General features: G+C 43.6%; 1 protein-coding gene across 2 annotated transcripts in view; it reads left to right on the forward strand.

Moving 5' to 3' along the window:
- Positions 1-22249, forward strand: part of LOC110528891 (protocadherin-15) — a 275550-nt gene that overhangs the window by 238377 nt on the left and 14924 nt on the right. The window contains exons 25-33 of one of the 2 annotated variants that reach the window (XM_021611090.3): positions 2157-2266; positions 2726-2866; positions 4258-4385; positions 13609-13824; positions 14706-14794; positions 16181-16357; positions 18351-18569; positions 21587-21595; positions 21996-22112. In XM_021611090.3, the coding sequence (XP_021466765.3) occupies positions 2157-2266; positions 2726-2866; positions 4258-4385; positions 13609-13824; positions 14706-14794; positions 16181-16357; positions 18351-18569; positions 21587-21595; positions 21996-22112 (1206 nt within the window). Of the gene's footprint in view, positions 1-2156; positions 2267-2725; positions 2867-4257; positions 4386-13608; positions 13825-14705; positions 14795-16180; positions 16358-18350; positions 18574-21586; positions 21596-21995; positions 22113-22249 lie in introns of those variants that run through there. The other variant, XM_090240353.1, reaches the window with a different exon arrangement.

The following is a 22249-nucleotide window of genomic DNA, read 5'->3' on the forward strand; positions in this document are numbered from 1 at the left end:
TACTACACATTAGTGGCAATGGGCAACAGAGTCATTAGTACACAGTACTGATGTTCACTTAGTGTACAAAACATTAAGAACACCCGCTCTTTGACATAGACTGACAAGGTGAATCCGGGGTGAAAGCTATGATCCCTTATTGATGTCACTTGTTAAATCCACTTTAATCAGTGTAGATGAAGGGGAGGAGACAGGTTAAATTATTTTTAAGCATTGAGACATGGATTGTGTATGTGTGCCATTCAAACGTTCCAACGCAATATTAGGAAGGTTTTCTTGTGTTTTGTTCACTCAATGTATAGTGTTACCCCTAACTAGAGTTACAGACATGCCAACCTTCCCCAACCAGTGTCTTGCTGGTTTTCAAGGGGCACATTTTCCACCAGCCCCCAGTGTATTTCCTTCACTGATATCGTAACTCTAGCAACTCCCAGAGTCATGTAGTCTGTGTTGGCCTTTGCCAAGTCTCTCTCCGTTGTCCCTCTTCAAGCTTCTGCAAAGAGAACACTTCATATGGATAGCCTTGATTCGTAGTGAGTGTTAAGCGGAGGGTCTGTATTATTAGAAATGTTTTTGAAAGGCTTCGACAGCAAAAGCCCAGGTGTGGATTGGAGCTGTGATTTATTCATCTTTGCATGCTTACTGATGTGATCCTGGAATTTGTTCAATGTCAGGACTTAATGTCCATGCTTTGCAGAAGTACACAGGAAGTTATGTTGTCTCAACTGAAATCTTACAGATTTCTGCACATGGTGTATCAAAATGACCATTGACCTTCTGTCTCTCAAGACATTGTTTCCTGAAATACAGATTGTTTTCTAAGCCTAAAAGACACTTTCATCTCTCACTTCTTCAGTTTATCTCCCTGACAGTCAAATGATTATTGCATGTTGTCTAGCAGGGGTAGTGATATTCTATTAGGTATTTCTAATTGTACTTGATATTCTAATTCTATTATTGTACTAATATTCATATGCTTACTGTATGTGTCTCGTGAATAAAGCCAGATGTTGTAAAGAAGATGCATATACCATTCCCCCAGGTGCAAATGCCTCACACTGACCTTCATGTTCAATATGGGAAATGGAGGCTGTCTCCTCTTTGGTTCCTCTCATGAAATCGCTTTTATATGGAAGAGCCGTGCTATTAAAACACAAGAACAAACCCCTGGAGTGAAAGTCTGACTGTTTTGACGTTTGTTCTTACCTGAAGGTTTGCTTTATTATGGATGCTTTAAAATGCATGGGGGTCAGGGAAGACAAGAAGGAGTAAGGAAATGACAGCGTTGACGCAGTGGTTTAAACGGCCTTGGGTTGCCAATATGGTTTACAGCTGGGAGACGCTTCTTTATCTTTCACTTCCTCTACTGCGGAAGGTTCTGTAACCCTGACACCGAATGGAGTTTAGTGTATATAATAGAATACGACTCCCACACCTTGTGATTTGATCGTTACTTTTCCCCTCAAAGCTTTCACAAGGGAGGCTTTTTATCTCTTGACATGATTGACTGTAGGCTGAAGTGAAACTAGTCTTGAAGCAACACGAGACACACATACACGCTCGCTGACAGTATTACGAAAGCACACACAGTAAGATGGCATTATCAACTTAAATCATCTCATGCTGACACTCTGCCAAGCTAGCATTCAGCGCTATTTATTGCAACCGCTACTTCTATGGAGACCTGTGACAGGCTTATCTGTCATAGATGTGGATGAGAATGCATTCTTTATGTGTAATAGTCAGCCGTGGCTGTTAGCTGTTATTAGCCATTGTCTCGCCTATCATGGAAATAACAGCTCATGCTATCTCATGCTATTCACGGGCACAATAGAGGAAGTGTTAAATATCAAGGACATTGTTGTGATCTTTTTTTATCTTGACAACCTGAAGACACCGACGTAATGTTCACTTGAAGTTGTCAGGCTAAGATAAAGTGTTAATTGCTATTGTAGAATCATTGAATGTTTGAATATAGTCTCCTTTAGTGCAATTTTCGAATATGCCATATTCAACAATGTGTTTGCTAAATGTGGTGGTAAGGCGCAGAGTGTCAGAGAATTGGATTTTGTTACAATGGATTTTTTCAATGGAAGTTGTCAGTGGTAATGTGTCCAGGGATATTTAGTCATATTGGATGTCATCTCTTTCTCCAGGTTTGCCCCTGTCAGTGAGCTGGCCCCAGTAGGCAGACCAGTGGGCAGCATCCTGGCAGCCGCCATGAACCAGACAATCTTCTACTCCATCGTGGGAGGAAACGAAGGCGGTAAGTGCAGAAATGTACCCTCCAGTACCATAGATAGAACAAACATTTGCCAAAATAGGAAAAGGTCACATTTTTGTCTTAAATTCTTGCAATAATATACAATCCATGGAAAATGCAGAGAAATTACCTGAAACAAAAAATTGGCTGCGCTTTACTTGTGGCAAAAGTAACTATTGTTAAAGTAACTATTTTTTACAACAGTAGAGGTTTCCTTTTATCACAGTCTATTTCCATGTCTATGAAGTCAACGTGCAATAGTCTTCATCAATGTTAATCTGCTGATTAATGCATCGACTTGGTAATGTCCTAAATGAGTGCTTTAAACCTGTGGTTGGCAGTTGGCACACACACAGACAGACACAAAAGTAACCTCTTTTTTTTTATCTAATGTTGATCCTGTCAGTGAGTGCTGCCAATGTCTTCCTCATGTTGTACTGATTGTTTTTTGGTTGGTTGCAGGTGAGTTCCAAGTGAGTAACCGGACAGGTGTGATCTCCACGGCTAAGCCTCTGGATTATGAGACTGTCACCAGCTACGTGCTCAGGGTTCAGGCTGACTCCATGATCGTGGTCATGGCCCAACTGCGGGTTCCCTCTAAATGTAAGAGGGGGATATTGAAATGGAGTAGGGGGCTGGGAGGCTACATCAAGTGTACATCAGCTTTCCAGCTAGATACCGTGGTCCTTGGTTTTGACAGAGGAGTTGACAGCATATTAATTTCTACAATTATTAGTCATTTAGCAGACAGTCTTATCCAGAAGAACTAACAGGAGCAATTACCTTCTTCAAAGGCATATCGACAGATTTTTCAGTTACTGTAGTCGGCTCAGGGATTCGAACCAGCAACCTTTTGGTTACTGGCCCAACGCTCTTAACTGCTAGGTTAACTCTTCCCCCCCTCAATTTTTCAGATAAACCCTCATCACCTCATAGATCTGTATTTATTGGAATGCAGAGCAGGCCACCGTACCGTGTACATTTTCATAATTTTTAAAAACTTTATTGAGTTCAAATAATCAGAGCAGAACAGGGCGTAATTGTCAGATTGTCACAGCCCAATTAACATCATTACACACACACACACACACACACACACACACACACACACACACACACACACACACACACACACACACACACGCACACACACATTATTAATAAAGCAGAGTAATTGATAAGAATTAATTTAACACAGCTCCTCTCCACTCCCACCACCCCTTTCCCTAAATTAAAATGTACTCTACGCAGACTCAAAAGCCCATTCTGCCATGTGAGCCATCCTTTCTCTTAATGCTTTTCTTTTTATGTGTGTGTGCTGAATTTCTCTCTATGCTGTTGTGTTTCTCTACACTTGCAAACATCTGTTTGTGATTGTGTGTCGTAACTGAAAAGTTACCATTTCCCACAAGACCACAATGGATAAACCGCGGAGGGAATAAAACCGTTTTTAGAGAGACAGAAAAAGGCAATAGAGAGAGAGCGACTGACGTATCCCTCTGTGCCTTCCCTCTGGCTCTCACGGTGGTGTTTGTGCTGTGATTTAATGAACTGTGTTTTTGGTCATCCTATTCCCTTGGATCCTCCTTAGCCCTAGCAGCATGACTTTACATTTCTGTGCTCTGCTGGAAGAAAAATAGTCATTGACAGTGCATATTTTTCACCTTAACTGCAGTGTGGGCCAGGGTAAGGTTGTGCTAGGTTTGTACATATTTGTACTGTATAAGTTAAACAGTGACAAATGGGTACGGAGTGTGTATATCCTTACTACAAGCTATTTTCCTTGAGGACAATCTGGCATATGAATGGAAATGGCACAGTAGCTGCAACAGGAGAACATATTTGATTATTTGATCATGAACTGGAACCTTTCCTACCAACACTGATCCCCTCTAAACTATAGGGTGTACTGTAGAGGAACGTCAAGGAAAGTGGATAAGACAATATGCCTCATGTCTAAAATGTGACTGTGTCCCTCCTCTTTAACTCTGCAGCCAACACAGCCAAGGTGTTTATCGAGGTGCGGGATGAGAACGACCACCCGCCTGTCTTCACCAGAAAGCTCTACATCGGTGGCGTGGCTGAAGACGCCAAGACCTTCTCGTCTGTGCTGAAGATAGTGGTGAGAAAGGCCTTCGCACACTCCTCCTTATATGCTACTGTCTTAACACACACGCATAAACATACACATCTACTGAAGATCATGTTGAGAAAGCTGTCTGACACTCAATTCTCTGACGGACTCTGATTGTACTCTGACGTAAGCCAGTCAAAACTCATCCTTAATGCTACTCACGTCCCTGCAGTCCATTGGTCGGTCTAAAATCAATTAATGATTAGAGAGATTGTGTCATCACGCACGCACGCACACAAACACAGTACTGTACATATGCGGTCTGATTCCATCCCTATCCTCCCTGTCGGTTCCATTCTGTTCAGTCATGGTGGCAAAATTCATTCGAGCCACTCTCTGTAGTTCAGTTTCATCTTCCTCTCCATCCTTCTCTCCATTCCTCCCTCCATTCCTCTATTCACTGGTGGGATCTAATATAACGGTGGGATGTAATATAATCACAGTTCACCAATTGGACCGTGGTCAAAGATCAGTCCAGATTATCAGTCTGTTTTACATTGAAGGTGGTATGGCTCTGTAACGTGAACATTCCTTTACGTGTGACTCAGCTGGTAGCACCTTACATACCAAAGAGGCACACATAGTCATTTGAAAACAATCGGCAGCACGTACATGCTCTGGGATGCAGTATACTGTAGCTCCTGCTGCATAAATCTCTTGCGCTCCACTATCAATATTGTATGATTGTACGGTTTAAGTCCTATTGTTTGAGTAGAAGCCACCCTTGAGCTCAGATTTGTGTAATTACTTTAACCGTAACCATTCCTAACCTGAACCATTTGCAAGTCCTTATTTATCCAAACTGAACAGAGATGTACACATTTCCAAGTCCGTCCACTATTGTGGCATATAAAAAACTCAGTCCAGTCTTTCATGAGACAAACACTATATTGGATATGAAGCTTTTTTTATTTTTATGCTGTCTGATATAATGAAACTAATACATTATATAGGCTAGAGAGGGACTTCACATATGACTGATATTAAATCTTGATTTGCAATCTGTTCCGTGAGCTTAGTTTCATCTGGACATGATGAAGGCAAAAGGAGTTGATGGGAACCTGAGGCTCCGTGACACTCACAGTCACGTTGGGCCCAGCAACTGTCAGTGGCCTAATATCTATCAAGATCTAAACATCTGCACGCCTGTCTGCCTGTCCGTCTATCCTTCTATCTGTATTTATACAGTACCAATCAAAGTTTGGACACACCTACTCATTCAAGGGATTTTCATTATTTTGACTATTTTCTACATTGTAGAATAATGGTGAAGACATCAAAACTATGAAATAACACATATGGAATCATCTAGTAACCAAAAAGGTTTTAAATAAATCGAAACATATTTTATATTTGAGATTCTTGCCTTGATAACAGCTTTGTACACTCTTTACATTCTCTCAACCAGCTTCATGAGGTAGTCACCTGGAATACATTTCAATTAACAAGGTGTGCCTTGTTAAAAGATCATTTGTGTAATTTCTTTCCTTCGTAATGTGTTTGAGCCAATCAGTTGTGTTATGTCAAGGTAGGGGTGGTATACAGAAGATAGCCCTATTTGGTAAAAGGCCAAGTCCATATTATGGCAAGAACAGCTTCAATATGCAAAGAGAAACAACAGTCCATCATTACTTAAAATGTTTTAATTTAACCAGGCAAGTCAGTGAAGAACAAATTCTTATTTACAATGATGGCCTATCAGGGAACAATGGGTTAACTGCCTTGTTCAGAACAACATAATTTTTTACCTTGTCAGCTCAGGGATTCGACCCAGCAACCTTTCGGTTACTGGCCCAACGCTCTAACCACTAGGCTACCTGCTGCCCCCAAAGCCCTAAAGGTCAATCAATATGGAACATTTCAAGAACTTTAAAAGTTTCTTCAAGTGCAGTCACAAAAACCATCAAGTGCTATGATGAAACTCGCTGGCATGAGGCTATGCGGCTTTGGAACCCTGACCTGTTCACCGGACGTGCTGCCTGTCCCAGACCTGCTGTTTTCAACTCTCTGGAGACAGCAGGAGCGGTAGAGATACTCCTAATGATTGGCTATGAAAAGCCAACTGACATTTACTCCTAAGGTGCTGACTTGCTGCACCCTCGACAACTACTGTGGTTATTATTATTTGACCATGCTGGTCATTTATGAACATTTGAACATCTTGGCCATGTTCTGTTATATTCTCCACCTGGCACAGCCAGAAGAGGACTGGCTACCCTTCATAGCCTGGTTCCTCTCTAGGTTTCTTCCTATGTTTTGGCCTTTCTAGGGTGTTTTTCCTAGCCACCGTGCTTCTACACCTGCATTGCTTGCTGTTCGGGGTTTTAGGTTGGGTTTCTGTACAGCACTTTGAGATATCAGCTGATGTAAGAAGGGCTATATAAATCAATTTGATTTGATTTGATGAGAACCGTCATAGGAAAGGAAGACCCAGAGTTACCTCTGCTGCAGAGGATAAGTTCATTAGAGTGACCAGCCCAAATAAATGCTTCACAGAGTTCAAGTAACAGACACATCTCAACATCAACTGTACAGAGGAAACTGCGTGAAGCAGACATTAATGGTTGAATTTCTGCAAAGAAACCACTAATAAAGGACACCAATAAGAAGAAGAGACTTGCTTGGGCGAAGAAAAACGCGCAATGGAAATTAGACCAGTGGAAATCTGTCCTTTGGTTCCAACCATTGTGACTTTGTGAGACACAGAGTAGGTGAACGGATGATATCCACATGTGTGGTTCCCACCATGAAGCATGGAGGAGGAGGTGTGCTGGTATGAGGGTGCTTTGCTGTCGGTGATTTATTTAGAATTCAAGGCACACTTAACCAGCATGGCTACCACAGCATTCTGCAGCGATACGCCATCCAATCTTGTTTGCGCTTAGTGGGACTATCGTTTTTTTTTTCAACAGGACTGCATCAGATGACCTGGTCTCCACAATTACCTGACCTCAACCCAATTGAGATGGTTTGAGATGAGATGAACCGCAGAGTGAAGGAAAAGCAGCCAACAAGTGCTCAGCATATGTGGGAACTCCTTCAAGACTGTTGGAAAAGCAGTCTTTATGAAGCTGGTTGAGAGAATGCCAATAATGTGCAAAGCTGTCATCAAGGCAAAAGTTGGCTACTTTTAAGAATCTAAAATCTAAAATATATTTAGATTTATTTTACACCTTTTTGGTTACTACATGATTCCATATGGGTTACTTCATATATGATCTTGATGGTTCGTTATTGAGCTTTGGTGAGAACAGACCAGGGATCTTGTCATTCTGAGAATGGAAACTGTAATTATAGAATGTACTTTTTTACATTTCTGTGAAAGAAATGACTCATTGAGTTGAATCAGATGAAAAGTGAGGATGAGGATAGATGACATGAGGAGGACTGTACGTTTAAATGAGAAATGCACTATACCTCCGCATAGCCTTGTTGCATTCCTGTTTATAACACTTTGACCTTCAATTGATTTCAGTGGACAATTCTGATGTTTGCAGCTATAGATGTTGCTGAGATATATATTTTGCCTGCTGTACAAAGAATCCATGAAGCATTTATAACAATCGACAATTAACCTGCAAATGCGGTAAAAATGTATCCAATAATACTGCATCAACTAGTAGGCCCTCTCAGACTCCATCTGTAGAATTAATTATACGATTCCATCTTTCCATTGTTCCTGTTCCTGAGAATGTTGTGTTAACTCTGTCAGGTCTAGATAGAATACTGAATCATCCTCAGTAGCATGAACGCTAAACACAGTTTGGCTGTGGCCCCAAGCTTTGGTATCAGCCATCTTTGTCTTGCACTGCATGCCATTCTCTCTGATGGACCTTCAGATGGTATCTGATGTGTCTGAGATCTTTGTATGATTTTAAGGCAGGCGGCTCTACAGTCTATAAATTAGCTTAATTTACTGTCAAATTCTTCTTTAAAATGATTTTGAATAGAAGCCGGGGGAAATAAAAGATGGCAGGGGGTGATGTGGCACAGTGGTAATGACAAAGAAACCGCAATTTTATGCTAAAAGTTTTCTCAGAACGTATGGTTTTACCAAGGGTAAGCCTATTGAGTTGAAACAGAATCACTTAATTTTATATGGTTGTTTTTATATGAAGTCTTGTACACAGTCTTGTTGAGTATTTCATGAGTGATTGCTGAATAGAAGTCTATTCTCCAACCCATTCTTCCTTTCAGTGCCACGGCACACTGATAATTTTTTTTCAGAACCTTTGTTCTCAAGTGCTTTTACAAACTGTATTGAGATAAAGCAGAACTCAAGGTTACTCTCATAACCCAGGTTCTGATATGTGACGGATCGGCTTGATTTTGTCTTATATAGCAACATTTTAAGTTTAAAAAAGTAAAAGTAGAGATTCAGAGCTAGAAAATGGTATATCATACACTACAGTTGAGGGACAATGGGAAAGTAATTCTTCTTTCGAAGTTAATAAACTTGTAACTCCACTTTTGAGAAAATATCCCTAGAATGTTTTGGTACACCGGCTGGAGAGCTCTTCTTTGTCTACACCCATTCAGCATCATTCACACCCTCTTAAGCCTTAGCTCCACCCATCTCTTTAAGAATTTACATGTGAGGCCATGTGTTAAACAGTGAGATTACGTTAGTGTACTAAACATCCAAACATTTTAAGACCAAAAGCTGCATTATACTATGTCTATCGACATGTCTGTAGACAGTTGTCGCAGTGACATCACAAACATTCTATTGTCATCTGACATCAAACTTGTCGTTATCGTTATAAAAAAGTATACAAACATAAAAACTACAGGCTTTTTGACATCAGTGGCCCGGTGTTCCAAAATAGCATAACTGGTATATTTTAACACCAATAAACCCAGAAAAAATAAACTAATTTACTATATGTCAATCTAGCAAACCAGGCAACTAAAAGCAACTTTCTAAACAATGTTTTGGTTAATTTCTAGCTTGTTAGCTAGCTACATTTTGCTCTTGAGAGCATGGGAATATGGTGAGATATCTCACTCATAATATCAGAGAACCTGGGAACCTCAATTACTCGTTTTGATATCTCACAATTAGGATATTACCAATTCTGTATTGCAGACCTGGTTTCCGAAGCCAGGTAGTCTTAAAGTATCAACGCTCGAACGTCCCGACACTGAGGACAGAATGTGTCCCAAAGAAGGTGCAGTGACGTCTAGCTGGTAAACCTCAGAAAAGTATGAGGGGATTCCCAACAAGCCTCATCACAAAACTCCTGTAAGGACATGCCCTTGAGCAGTGCACAAGAGGTTGCTCTTGCGTAAAATTCACGCTCTATCCAAGTAGATGCGCAACACGCGTACTGGACACAAACGGTGGAGACGTTCTTCTTCGGTAAAAGTGAAGGGCGGCAGGTGGAATGCCACAAGCAAGACAGTTGTAATTGCTGCTGACCTTCGGTATAAAGGTGGGTTTAGACAACAAAGAATCCTTGGGGGGGAAAACAGGGGCAACTGTAGACATGAAGGGTGAACCCACAGTGTGCAGCTCAATAACTCGCTTTGCGGACTTAAGACCGACCAGTAAAGCAGTCTTGAATGAGAGATACGTCATCTCCATGCTTTTCAGCGGCTCAAAAGGCTGCTGTGAAATAGCCTCAAGCACAATAGACAGATCCCAAGATGGGGCTAGAGGCTTGGAAAATGGACGTGAGCGAAGCGCCCCTTCATGACAAGTGGTGTTTTCCCACTGTGTTATTGCGAAAGCCTATATGGCAGGCTGAGATAGCGGCTAGACCTTAACAGTGGAGAAAGCCATACATTGAGCTTCCATACATTGAGAGTGTAGAAGGGGCCCTGGCACTCTTGATTGTCTCAATGACTGAGAGGCAAGCATGTCACATCCAGATTTTAACTCTCACGGGAAATGCCCAGAGGGCCATAGTATCGGGGTGAGGGTGGAAAATGTCTTTGTTCGCTTGGGTCAGATGATCCCTGCGTAACAGGAGTTGCCGGGGCTCATAGAACAGCAGGAGAATGATCTATGCTAACTAGAGCTTGCCTGGCCATGGAGGGCTACCAAGATGAGGTATGAGCCTTCTTCCCTCACTCTGGGGAGTATGAGGCTTAGAAGAGGAAAAACGTAACGGAACACTCCCGGCCAAGGGTGTTCCAACACGTCCACCCCCAATGGTGCGTCTCCTGCTAGCGCAAAGAATAGCGGGCAGTGCACGTTTTTGTGCGAAGAAATCTATGGATGTTTGACCATATCTATCCCTGATCTGTTTCACAACTTGGAGATGGTCTCCATTCCCTGTGATGGGGATTCCATCTGGACAAGTCAGCTCCTACGTTCAGTGCTCCCGCGACATGAGTCGCTCGTAGTGAGAGTAGGTGTGCTCTTCTCCACAGAATAATTTGATGGATAGTCTGTGTAAGCGCAGGGAGCAAGTGCCACCCAGGGTTTTGATGTATGCCACCACAGTCTTATTGTCCGTTCTGATCAAGATGTGAGAATTTCAAAGGGAGGGTAAGAATGGTTTCAGAGAAAGGAACACTGTCAGCAGTTAGAGGTCATATATGTGAGCAATGCGGAGTTGTGGACCCCACAACTCCGCTTTTCCCTCATGCCCAACCTGTGAGTGACGTCTCTGTCGTGACCACCTTCCTCTTTACCACTACCCCTCTGGTGGCATTATAGTGAGTCGCCCTTTCATTGAATGTATTAAAAGGGGCAGCGTTAAAACACTAGGATACGTGGACAGTGCTAGGTGGCGACTGACAGTTTTGGTTCCTGCCTCGGCTACTTGAGAAAGAGCTGTGGTGAGAGCTGTGGCACGGAGGGCACTAGGGGGTAGAGTGGGCTCCGTCTTCCTTGTGAACAAACTTATAAAAATTAGTCACTGCACGAAGGGAAAGGTTATAGGAGCACAGATGTGCCTCTCCCCCATTGGGATGGGGGAGGAAGGGAGCCTGTGCTCCACCGAGAGGTGTCAGGCCAGGAGACGGTTGGCTGCCTCTCTGCTGCTGGGGTGTACCGTTGGTCTGGCGCCCTTTCTTCCCCACAGGGGAATCAGCCAGGCGGGAATTTGATGCGGCTGCTACAGAGTACCGCTTCCCCAAACTGTCTGCCTCTTTCCTGAGACTTGGACTGTGGGTTTGCAGCCAGCCATTTGCATCACTGGTCACTCAGTTAGCACTTGCTCTAGTGAACTGCCCCTCTCTCTGATGTGGAACCTTGGCTCGTAGTGGGAGAAAGTGGAGACCGGGTTGCCACGATATCCGGGTCTGCCGGGCAGGTGATGGCAAGGTTAGCCTTGACGCGGTAGCTGACCTGGGTTTTGAGTCTCTTGGACCGAAGAACCTAGTAGGTGGGGCTGGTAAAGTTGATAAGTACAAAAACGACAGAGCTTTATGTAAATCGTGCAAGACTCAAGAGACCTAAGCTAGTGGTGAGTCCTCTCATGGACCGGATCACTGCATGGTTGGACCGGTTTGGTTAGTAAGCACAAAGCCACTTAATGCTAGACAAACTAAAAAACAAGACAGTGGTTAGCTTGTTAGCTTTCACCGTGACGGCTAGTAGGGTTGCTTAAGGTGACACAGGCCGTTATTTGGTAAAAACATTACAAAACTTGCAGGACTCGGTCGAGAGCTGCCTGAGCATATTTGTTTCCCATGGGTACGGGGGCCCATTATCACGCTGGTATAAAAGTATGGTTAACCAGGTTATGCGTGTGCGAGTGTATGCTTAGCCATGAGGCTTTTGTGTTAGCCAGCTAGGGTTCACCCAGCGAAAAAGCAAACTATTACCCGAACCGAAAACGTTAGTTTCGGTAAAGTCACACAACACAAAAGATCTCCTGTCTGTACTACTGCAACTTGCTGTTGGCTTGTGCCATCAAATTTATCCAGAACGCTGCAGCTCGCCTGGTGTTCAACCTTCCCAAGTTCTCCTATGTCACCCCGCTCCTCCACACACTCGCATCCACTGCAAGACCATGATACTTGTAGCAAGAGGAACTGCTGCCTACAGGCTATGCTCAAAACCCTATGCCCCAACCAGAGAACTCTGGTCTGCCACCTCTGGTCTCTTGGCCGTCCCACCCCTATGGAAGGGCAGCTCCCGCTCAGCCCAGTCCAAGCTCTTCTCTGTCCTGGCACCCTAATGGTGGAACCAGCATCCCCCTGAAGCTAGGACAGCAGTCCCTGTCCATCTTCGGAAATAATCTGAAACCCTACCTCTCCGAAGAGTATCTTAAATAATCCCACAGTACCCTCCCTTGCCTTGACTGTGATATGTGGTTGTCCCACCTAGCTATCTTATTAAGATGCATGTAATGCACACTGGATGCACACTGGATAAGATCTCAAATGTAAATGTAGATGAAGAGAGCTGAAAAACCTGTGCGACACACCTGTCAACAGTTAAGCAGGATACAGGGATCAAGTCGTGTTGAGCAGAGCTTAGAGTAGTGCTCTTCGCAAGGAATAGAGGTGAGACTGACCAGAGGGCAGGCGAGTGGCTCCTTATCACCTGAAACTACTTTATTTTATATGAGTGTGTTTTTAGGTTGGCTTGAATGGAGTGGTATACAGTCTTATTTGAGAATATCTAGCTCCATCTAATGACCGAGATAGGGCAGCCCTGTCATTTATTGCACTCCTCCCTCCATTTCCTCCCTCCCTCCTTCAATCCCTCCATCCTGGAGAGAAAAAAAGTATTTGTACCTATTAATCAATGTCACTGCAGACAGGCACTTTGAGAACTGATGAAAGACTGAGAATGCAGGCCGGCAGACAGGCAGCAAGGCCAGAATCAAATTCTTTCTGTGCCATACTGTACCTGCTTCTGAGACTCAAGTTCCCCCTCTCCTGGCCAAATTATCTAAATGCACTGTCATCCTTTATTTTGGTCATTAAGCAGAAGCTCTTATCCAGAGCGACTTACTTACATGATGTTAGTTTTGACTAAGGAGCCTCAATACTCCATTCTATGCCCTCCATTTGTGTGTATCATATGTGTATATGTGTGTCGACAAGTCAAGCAGCTCTGTCCCAAAATATGCCACCACAACTGAGGCCCACTCAACATAACTGCCATTGTTAATGTAGTAGATGTCAGAAGATCTCAGTCTAGTGTTTATATGTGTGCGTGTGTGTGTGCGTGTGCGTGTGCGTGTGCGTGCGTGTGTGTGTGTGTGTGTGTGTGTGTGTGTGTGTGTGTGTGGTTACTTTTCCCCAGGCCACTGATGCAGATACAGGGAACTACAGTGCCAATGCGTACCGGCTGATCATACCGCCCACGACAGATGGTCAGGACAGCTTTGTGATCGAGCAGTACACGGGCATCATCAAGACGGCTATCATGTACCGCAACATGCGGAGGTCCTACTTCAAGTTTGCAGTCATCGCCACCGACAACTACGGAGAGGGCCTGAGCAGCAGCGCTGATGTGGTGGTGAGTGTCTAGTGTGTTCAAGCAACACATATCCCTCCATTGTTTGAAACACTCTTTCTTGTTAGGCAAGTAATTATGAGACTTTGACGCTTGGCAGTTGGAAGTTTGTCCTCAGTCAACTGTGATCTTAACAACCGATGCCAATACCCCAACCACCCACAACATCTGATGGGTTTGTTAGTGTCAGACTGCAGTCTCCTCTGAGAAGAGTTATTCATTAGGAGGCTACATGATGATGAGGCACGTTTTCTCTTCTCTCTAGGCTGTGTTTAGCTTCCAATATATTAAATTATTCAGAGCAGTTACAGGACACGAGATGTGTTATGTGTATGCCAGAGAACCCCTCTGCTTCGAGCTGATGATCCAATTAAACTATGCATGGAGTGCGTTTTCTGCTCATTCTAATTGGTGTGTGTGCATGTGTGTGTCATTATACTTATACAATACATTCCGTTTCTTTCCAGTTATTGGAGTCAGGGGTTCTCCTAATATGTCAGCCTAACAAGTCTCTAATGAGACTGAAGAAGTGTTGGAACGGCACCTGAACGGGTGACAGCGGCGAGTGCTTAACCATGTTGCTGGTTCATTTTCAACAGGAACTGTAATTTCACAGAGACCGTGTGGGAGATTTGGCTGGAGAGCCCAGAGCCAGTGCATTTTCTGTGCCGGCGAATATTAAGCACCATTAGATTGGCCACGTGGCACCAATACAAGCAGGCAATAAGATTCTCATTTTGACCACCTGGAGCATGTTAAGCATGAATAGACAAAACGTCCATATCTACTACTACTATATCTCTCTCTGTCTCTCTCTGTCTCTCTCTGTCTCTCTCTCTCTCTCTCTCTCTCTCTCTCTCTCTCTCTCTCTCTCTCTCTCTCAGGTGTCTGTGGTCAACCAGCTGGATATGCAGGTGGTGGTGTCCAATGTCCCGCCCACTGTCGTGGAGGAGAATAAAGAGCAGCTTATTGCGTAAGGCACCAGTCAATCACTTCCTTTCAGCATTATTCTCACAGTGATCATTTTTGGTTGAATTGGAAACCTATTAATGGTCCTAAAGGCCCCTCAACACTCAACAGAAACAGGAGAGTGAATTAAAAAGTATTACATTTATTTTCATTAGAGAACATTTCCTCTACTAGGGCATCATACTTAAAAATATCTATATTCTGAGAAGCATCTACAGTGGAATAGATTTGTATAGTAAAGTAGGGTCTGTCACCACCCTTGTCTTTTCCTTTCAGCCAAAGCCAAAGTGCATTTTAAATGCATTACAACTAAAAGTTTGAGGCCATCCCTTTCATTCTCAGTGATAACTCCATGGTTTAGCAGCAGAAGCCCTGTGGAGAGTCACAGTTTGATTGCCACAGCATGCCACTTACAAAAGTGGAATGCATTTAATTTTTTTTCTCCTGTTGAATAAGAGGACTTGGTTCAAAGTCGCACGATGCAAATTAGCATTTCGGCTCGTGAAATTGTTTGCGTTGAATCCCATTTCCCTACAGGGAATCTTAGCCAATGTTCTGGCAATGTTCCCAGTTTGCTGGGTAGTCTCCAACTGTGTTTTGAGAAACAAAACATGCAATGGAAAAAAAAAGTTCTAGAACTTGTGAATTATCCCTGTGTTGCAGAACTTAGGTCCTCAGTGTCTTCACTGTCTGTTTACGTTCTGTCTGCCTTAAACAATGATTGAGCAAGTAAAACCACTGATTGTCCAGATAGACAGTCAAGTCAATCATTCTCAATCAGTTTATGAATGAGAAGCAAGAACAGAAGAAAGTACAGTGTTTTTAGACAGATAGGATAATAAAATAAGGTGTAATATACATTCATTGTTTTAAAGCCTCCCTTTCAATGGCACTACTCCTCTAAGATTGCTCTATGCTTTGACAACTAAATCATGTGTTGAGTTAGTCATTCTGATCAAATCTGAGAAGCCTCCCGTCTTCCTTGGTCCTACTGGGGTCCAGAACTGGGTACTCTGTTCATCAGGCTTGGCATTTGGGTTGGCATTCGGGTTGGCATTCGGCACATATGGTCACACACAAGTAAAAGTATGGCGTTTCAGCATTATGAAGTCAATGACATCATTTATAAATGGTGACACAACACATGCAGGTGAAGTGAACCAGGGCAACCACTGCTAAAGTTTGATCAGCACATTCGCTACGCTACTGTACATCACCTGTTAATAACAGTATGAGAGTAGTTACTGAATGATTCATAGAGCCTTCACATCATGGTGAAGATGGCTGTAGAAATATGAAGGTAGAAATGCCTAATGCTTCAGCTATACCTGGTACTATACTTTATTTTAAATGTGAACAGACCACAATGGTTTTGTTTCCCAAACGTAAGTATTCTGGAGCGATACATCCAGGACCAGATTCCAGGAGCTAAGGTGGTGGTGGAATCCATTGGGCCGCGGCGGTTCGGAGATGGCTTTGACCAAGAGGATTACACCAAGTCAGACCTGATGGTGTACGCCATCGACCCACTGACCAACAGGGCCATCTCACGTCAGGAGCTCTTTAAGTGAGTGAACACAATTAAATTAATAGCTATCTCTTTATCTCTCTCCTCTATCTTTCTCTCCCTTTTTATAACGAGAGAGAGAGACAGAGACAGAGACAGAGACAGAGACAGAGACAGAGATAGAGAGAGAGAGAGAGAGAGAGAGAGAGAAAATAAAGGAAAAGGTGCTATTCCATCAGTAGTGGCCACTAAGCCATCCTGAGGTTGTTCCAACATTCTGGAGAAATGACAGCTTAGCATTTTAGTCCCCCTGTATTCAGAGAGAGAGATCTACTCCTCAGAGGCCAGGGTCCCCCTCTTACATAGCAGGAGAAACAATGTTTACACTTTTACCACTAAGAGGCAGTATCCAAAAATGCTTTAATGGTGCAGCTAAAAAGTGCTTTTGCAACACTTTTTCACCCTGTCAGGGGAAAGAGCAGTGTGTGTGTTAAAACACCCAGGGCCATGTTGCTGCCATTAGTCTTATGTTCGCTGGCCCTCAGACAGGGTTAGAGTCAACACTGTGGGAGCCCAGGCCCCCCTCAGAGCATGACAGGCACCATGCTAGAGGAACCCTTCCCCCCTACTGCGCACCCTTCCACTTTTCACAGAAGGAAGGCATGATATCTCTTTTTCCCTCCTTATCCCTCTCTTTTGCCCCATACTCATTTTCACTCTGGCTTTAACAGCACGAGTTAGGCTACGTCCCCCTCCTCTTCAAACCAGATACCAGTCTATTGTTTAATCCTGCTCTTAAAGAAAGTGACTTTGAGTAAAGTGGCTTTGTGTTGAGTGAATCTGAGCACGTTACTTCTCTGTCTGTCCTTGGCTGCTAGTGGTGGCCCTGTTTTACTGTAATGACACACGTGTCTCATAAAGAAAGGGGGTTTCTGAGTCTGAGCTAGTGAGCGTCACTCTTATCACAAGCACCAGCTTTGGAGAGCCGTTGTTCATTTTAAATAGAGGTGCTGATATATCTATCGTTGCTTCAATAAGAATCCCCCTCTTAGATACAATGGCTGTTGAGGAAGAGTCTAGCCGAGGTTTAAGTAGCAGGGAGGGAAAAAATAAGCTATTTGTTCATGCAGCTCACACCTGGCAGCGTAGAGTTAATTGCATGTTATATTTATGTGCTTCTGCTGTCAGCTCACATAGAGAAAGAGAAAGAGATGGAGAGAGAGGGGGGGAAGAGGTTATAGCATTATGATGTCACCTTGAGTGTGCCTCTCTCGCCTAAATGAAGGAAATAAGGACTCTTGAGGGTTGAAAGAAGCCTATGGATAACTCACATGGAAGACCAATCACTTGAGTACTATTCATTTGTATAAAGAGTCCATATAGTGTATGATAATGCAGCGTGTGGCAGAGAGGGATTGCGTTGGGACTGCACAAATCTCCTATTGACATCAATGCCTGTTTACGCATAAGGCCAAGTAACAGTATTATGTTAGGATTCAACACCAATTTAAATCGCAGTTGAAATGGTGTTACATCCAAACTTAAAGTACACTACATGAACAAAAGTATGTGAACACCTGCTCGTCAAACATCTCATTCCAAAATCATGGGAGTTTGGTGATAAACAGTTCTTGTGCTGACCTTGCTTCCAGAGGCAGTTTGGAACTTGGTAGTGAGTGTTGCAACCGAGGACAGGTGATGTCTACCCATTCTGTGAGCTTGTGTGTCCCACCACTTCGCGGCTGAGCTGTTGTTGCTCCTAGACGTTTCCACTTCACAATAACAGAGCTTACAGTTGATCGGGGCAGGTCTAGCAGGATAGAAATGTCACGAACTGACTTGTTGGAAAGGTGGCATCCTATGACGGTGCCACATTGAAAGACACTGAGCTCTTCAGTATGGGCCATTCTACTGTCAATGTTTGTCTATGGAAATTGCATGGCTGTATGCTCATTTTATACACCTGTCAGCAACGGGTGTGGCTGAACTAGCTGAATCCACTCATTTGAAGGGGTGTCCACGTACTTGTGTGACTGACTGGTCTGTCTGGCAGGTTTCTAGACGGGAAGCTGCTGGATATCAACAAGGAGTTCCAGCCGTTCCTGGGTCAAGGAGGACGCATCCTGGAGATCCGTACACCCGACATCGTGGCCAGCGTGAAGAAGGCTGCCCAGGCTGTGGGCTACACAGAGGGGGCGTTGCTCGCCCTCGCCATCATCATCATCCTCTGCTGCATCCCCGCCATCCTCATCATCATGGTCACCTACAAACAGTGAGTGCACAACCGCTTGTCGTAGCTACAGGCAACATGTGTGTGTATGGCCATGGTGACCTTTCAAAGCTAGCAGTGTAGTTTGTTGAGGCTGAGGAAATGTGCATGGTGCCAGGTATTTAGTCAAGCACCACTCTCCCAGTCTCTCTCTCTCCACCGAATTAAGGATGCTGACAGCGTGCACCGCCGGTCTAATGTCCCTATTCACACACTGTGAAAGCCGATTAATTAACAGTCATTTGCAACAAATATCCAAAGCCAATTGTGACCGTCACAGTGTGTCTTCATGGCTCCACTACCCCATTACTCACACTCTCTCACACCCATACATATACACACACACACACACAACAAATTGCATAATGCTAAAGCATATGGCACAGATTTAGTATACCATTTAGTACATCAAATCAAATTTATTTATATAGCCCTTCATACATCAGCTGATATCTCAAAGTGCTGTACAGAAACCCAACCTAAAACCCCAAACAGCAAGCAATGCAGGTGTAGAAGCACGGTGGCTAGGAAAAATTCCCTAGAAAGGCCAAAACCTAGGAAGAAACCTTGAGAGGAACCAGGCTATGAGGGGTGGCCAGTCCTCTTCCGTCTGTGCCGGGTGGAGATTATAACAGAACATGGCCAAGATGTTCAACTGTTCATAAATGACCAGCATGGTCAAATAATAATAATCACAGTAGTTGTCGAGGGTGCAGCAAGTCAGCACCTCAGCAGTAAATGTCAGTTGGCTTTTCATAGCCGATCATTAAAAGTATCTCTACCACTGTTGCTGTCTCTAGAGAGTTGAAAACAGCAGGTCTGGGACAAGGTAGCACGTCCGGTGAACAGGTCAGGATTCCATAGCCGCAGGCAGAACAGTTGAAACTGGAGCAGCAGCACGGCCAGGTGGACTGGGGACAGCAAGGAGTCCTCATGCCAGGTAGTCCTGAGGCATGGTCCTAGGGCTCAGGTCCTCCGAGAGAGAGAGAGAGAGAGAAAGAAAGAGAGAAAGAGATAATTAGAGAGAGCATACTTAAATTCACACAGGACACCGGATAAGACAGGATAAGTACTCCAGATATAACAAACTGACCCTAGCCCCCGACACATAAACTACTGCAGCATAAATATTGGAGGCTGAGACAGGAGGGATCGGGAGACACTGTGGCCCCATCCGATGATACCCCCGGATAGGGCCAAATAGGAAGGATATAACCCCACCCACTTTGCCAAAGCACAGCCCCCACACTACTAGAGGGATATCTTCAACCACCAACTTACCATCCTGAGACAAGGCCGAATGTAGCCCACAAAGATCTCCGCCACGGCACAACCCAAGGGGGGCGCCAACCCAGACAGGAAGATCACATCAGTGACTCAACCCACTCAAGTGATGCACCCCTCCTAGGTACGGCATGAAAGAGCACCAGTAAGCCAGTGACTCAGCCCCTGTAATAGGGTTAGAGGCAGAGAATCCCAGTGGAAAGAGGGGAACCGGCCAGGCAGAGACAGCAAGGGCGGTTTGTTGCTCCAGAGCCTTTCCGTTCACCTTCACATTCCTGGGCCAGACTACACTCAATCATATGACCCACTGAAGAGATGAGTCTTCAGTAAAGACTTAAAGGTTGATACTGACTCTGCGTCTCTCACATGGGTAGGCAGACCATTCCATAAAAATGGAGCTCTATAGGAGAAAGCCTTGCCTCCAGCTGTTTGCTTAGAAATTCTAGGGACAATTAGGAGGCCTGCGTCTTGTGACCATAGCGTACGTGTAGTTATGTATGGCAGGATGAAATCAGAGAGATAGGTAGGAGCAAGCCCATGTAATGCTTTGTAGGTTAGCAGTAAAACCTTGAAATCAGTGTAGGGAGGCTAGCACTGGAGTAATATGATCAAATGTTTTTGGTTCTAGTCAGGATTTTAGCAGCCGTATTTATCACTAATTGAAGTTTATTTAGTGCTTTATCCGGGTAGCTGGAAAGTAGAGCATTGCAGTGTTCTAACCTAGAAGTAACAAAAGCATGGATTAATATTTCTGCACATTTTTGGACAGAAAGTTTCTGATTTTTGCAATGTTACGTAGATGGAATAAAGCTGTCCTTGAAACAGTCTTGATATGTTCATCAAAAGAGAGATCAGGGTCTAGAGTAACGCCAAGGTCCTTCACTGTTTTATTTGAGACGACTGTACAACCATTTAGTATACCATTTGTTCTTGATTGTCAATGCGTCAGGCAGGTGCTCCTCAACGTCGTTCTTTGTGCCGTGTGAATCCACTACATAAACACTACATCAACACTGATGTCTGGGGAATGTTTACACCCAACAGACGGGTCAGAGTGGTTCACCTGAGCTGAAGAAACACACACACAGACACATTGTAGAGTTTGAAGTGCTACGATGCGACAATTTAGAGAAGTTCATTCATTCCTTCAACTTCATGACTTATTGATCTCCGGGAGAATATTCTGATGCAACGCATTCTCTCATTTCTCTCTTCTGGGGTAATTGTATTTTGTTGTGAATAAGTAATGCTGAGAACAAAAGAAATGGAAGAAAAATAAAAAGGCTTCTTGAGTTTGATATACTTGTATGAACTGGATGCTGCAAACATAGCTGGAGAGCCTGATGTGTTTCATAACACTGTGTGATAAGAAATTAAGCAAAATGTGTTACTATATCCTCTTATTATATTCAGTGCTGAAATAGGCTGAGATTTATGATAGGGCATGTTATCCAAAGCCTGGCTGTTATCTGAATAAGTCAAAAGGAATGCCATGAATAATAAACATTTGTTTTACCTCGAGTGGTGTGTTTTTCAAAAGGAACCTTAACAACCACCATTCATTAAAATTGAATGGAGTTGGAGGAACGCAGAGGCGTCTCATAATTCCCAATTTAATTAATGTTTCTCATTGTGTAGTATTAACAAAATTGGACTGAGCTAATTGTATAACCAAGGTTCTCTTGTGTTTTCTTTTTCCCTCTGTCTCCCGCACTGCCTGGAAAACCATACACCAGATTCAAAGAGTAAGTAATTGCCCATGTGATATGAGTGATCTCTCTTGTATGCACTTGAGCATGAATACAACATGGTTCTGTCACATGTCCTCGTTACTGAATAGTATTTTAAAGATGAACCAGGGAGTCAGAATGACTATTAAAATTAGGATAAAAGTACAAACATTGTAGTTCAAGTCATCTCCTTCATATAGACAATGACTTGCCTTTTTTTTTATCTAGTTTTATATAAGAGATTGGCTCTGTTATTTTTATCTCAGTCAGTTGGGATGAGGCACATACTGTACTGATGTTCAGTCACTTCATTCACCACAGACATGTAGCCTTCATGGGGAACAAGTGATGAAATGTTATGGAAACAAAGTGCAATGGATTGACTCAAACTGATGAAACTTTATTTGAACTTCAGGAGACAGGCGGAATGTGCCAAGACTGCGAGGATTCAGCAGGCTCTGCCAGCGAGCAAGGCTGCTGCTCCACGTGCCCCAACAGTCAATATCTACGGGGAACTAGGGGACAGCAGCACGTAAGTCAAGTCAAAGCAAATGTATTTATAAGGCCCTTTCACAAAGTGCTTATATAGAAACTCAGACCACCTTTGACCTCTTCCTCCTTACCTCCTTACTCCCTGTTTCAGGTACCATATACTGATGAGTAATGCCT

Source organism: Oncorhynchus mykiss, chromosome 1 (genome assembly GCF_057628025.1).
Source record: "Oncorhynchus mykiss isolate SJ-2025 chromosome 1, ASM5762802v1, whole genome shotgun sequence".
Classification (NCBI taxonomy): Eukaryota; Metazoa; Chordata; class Actinopteri; order Salmoniformes; family Salmonidae; genus Oncorhynchus; species Oncorhynchus mykiss.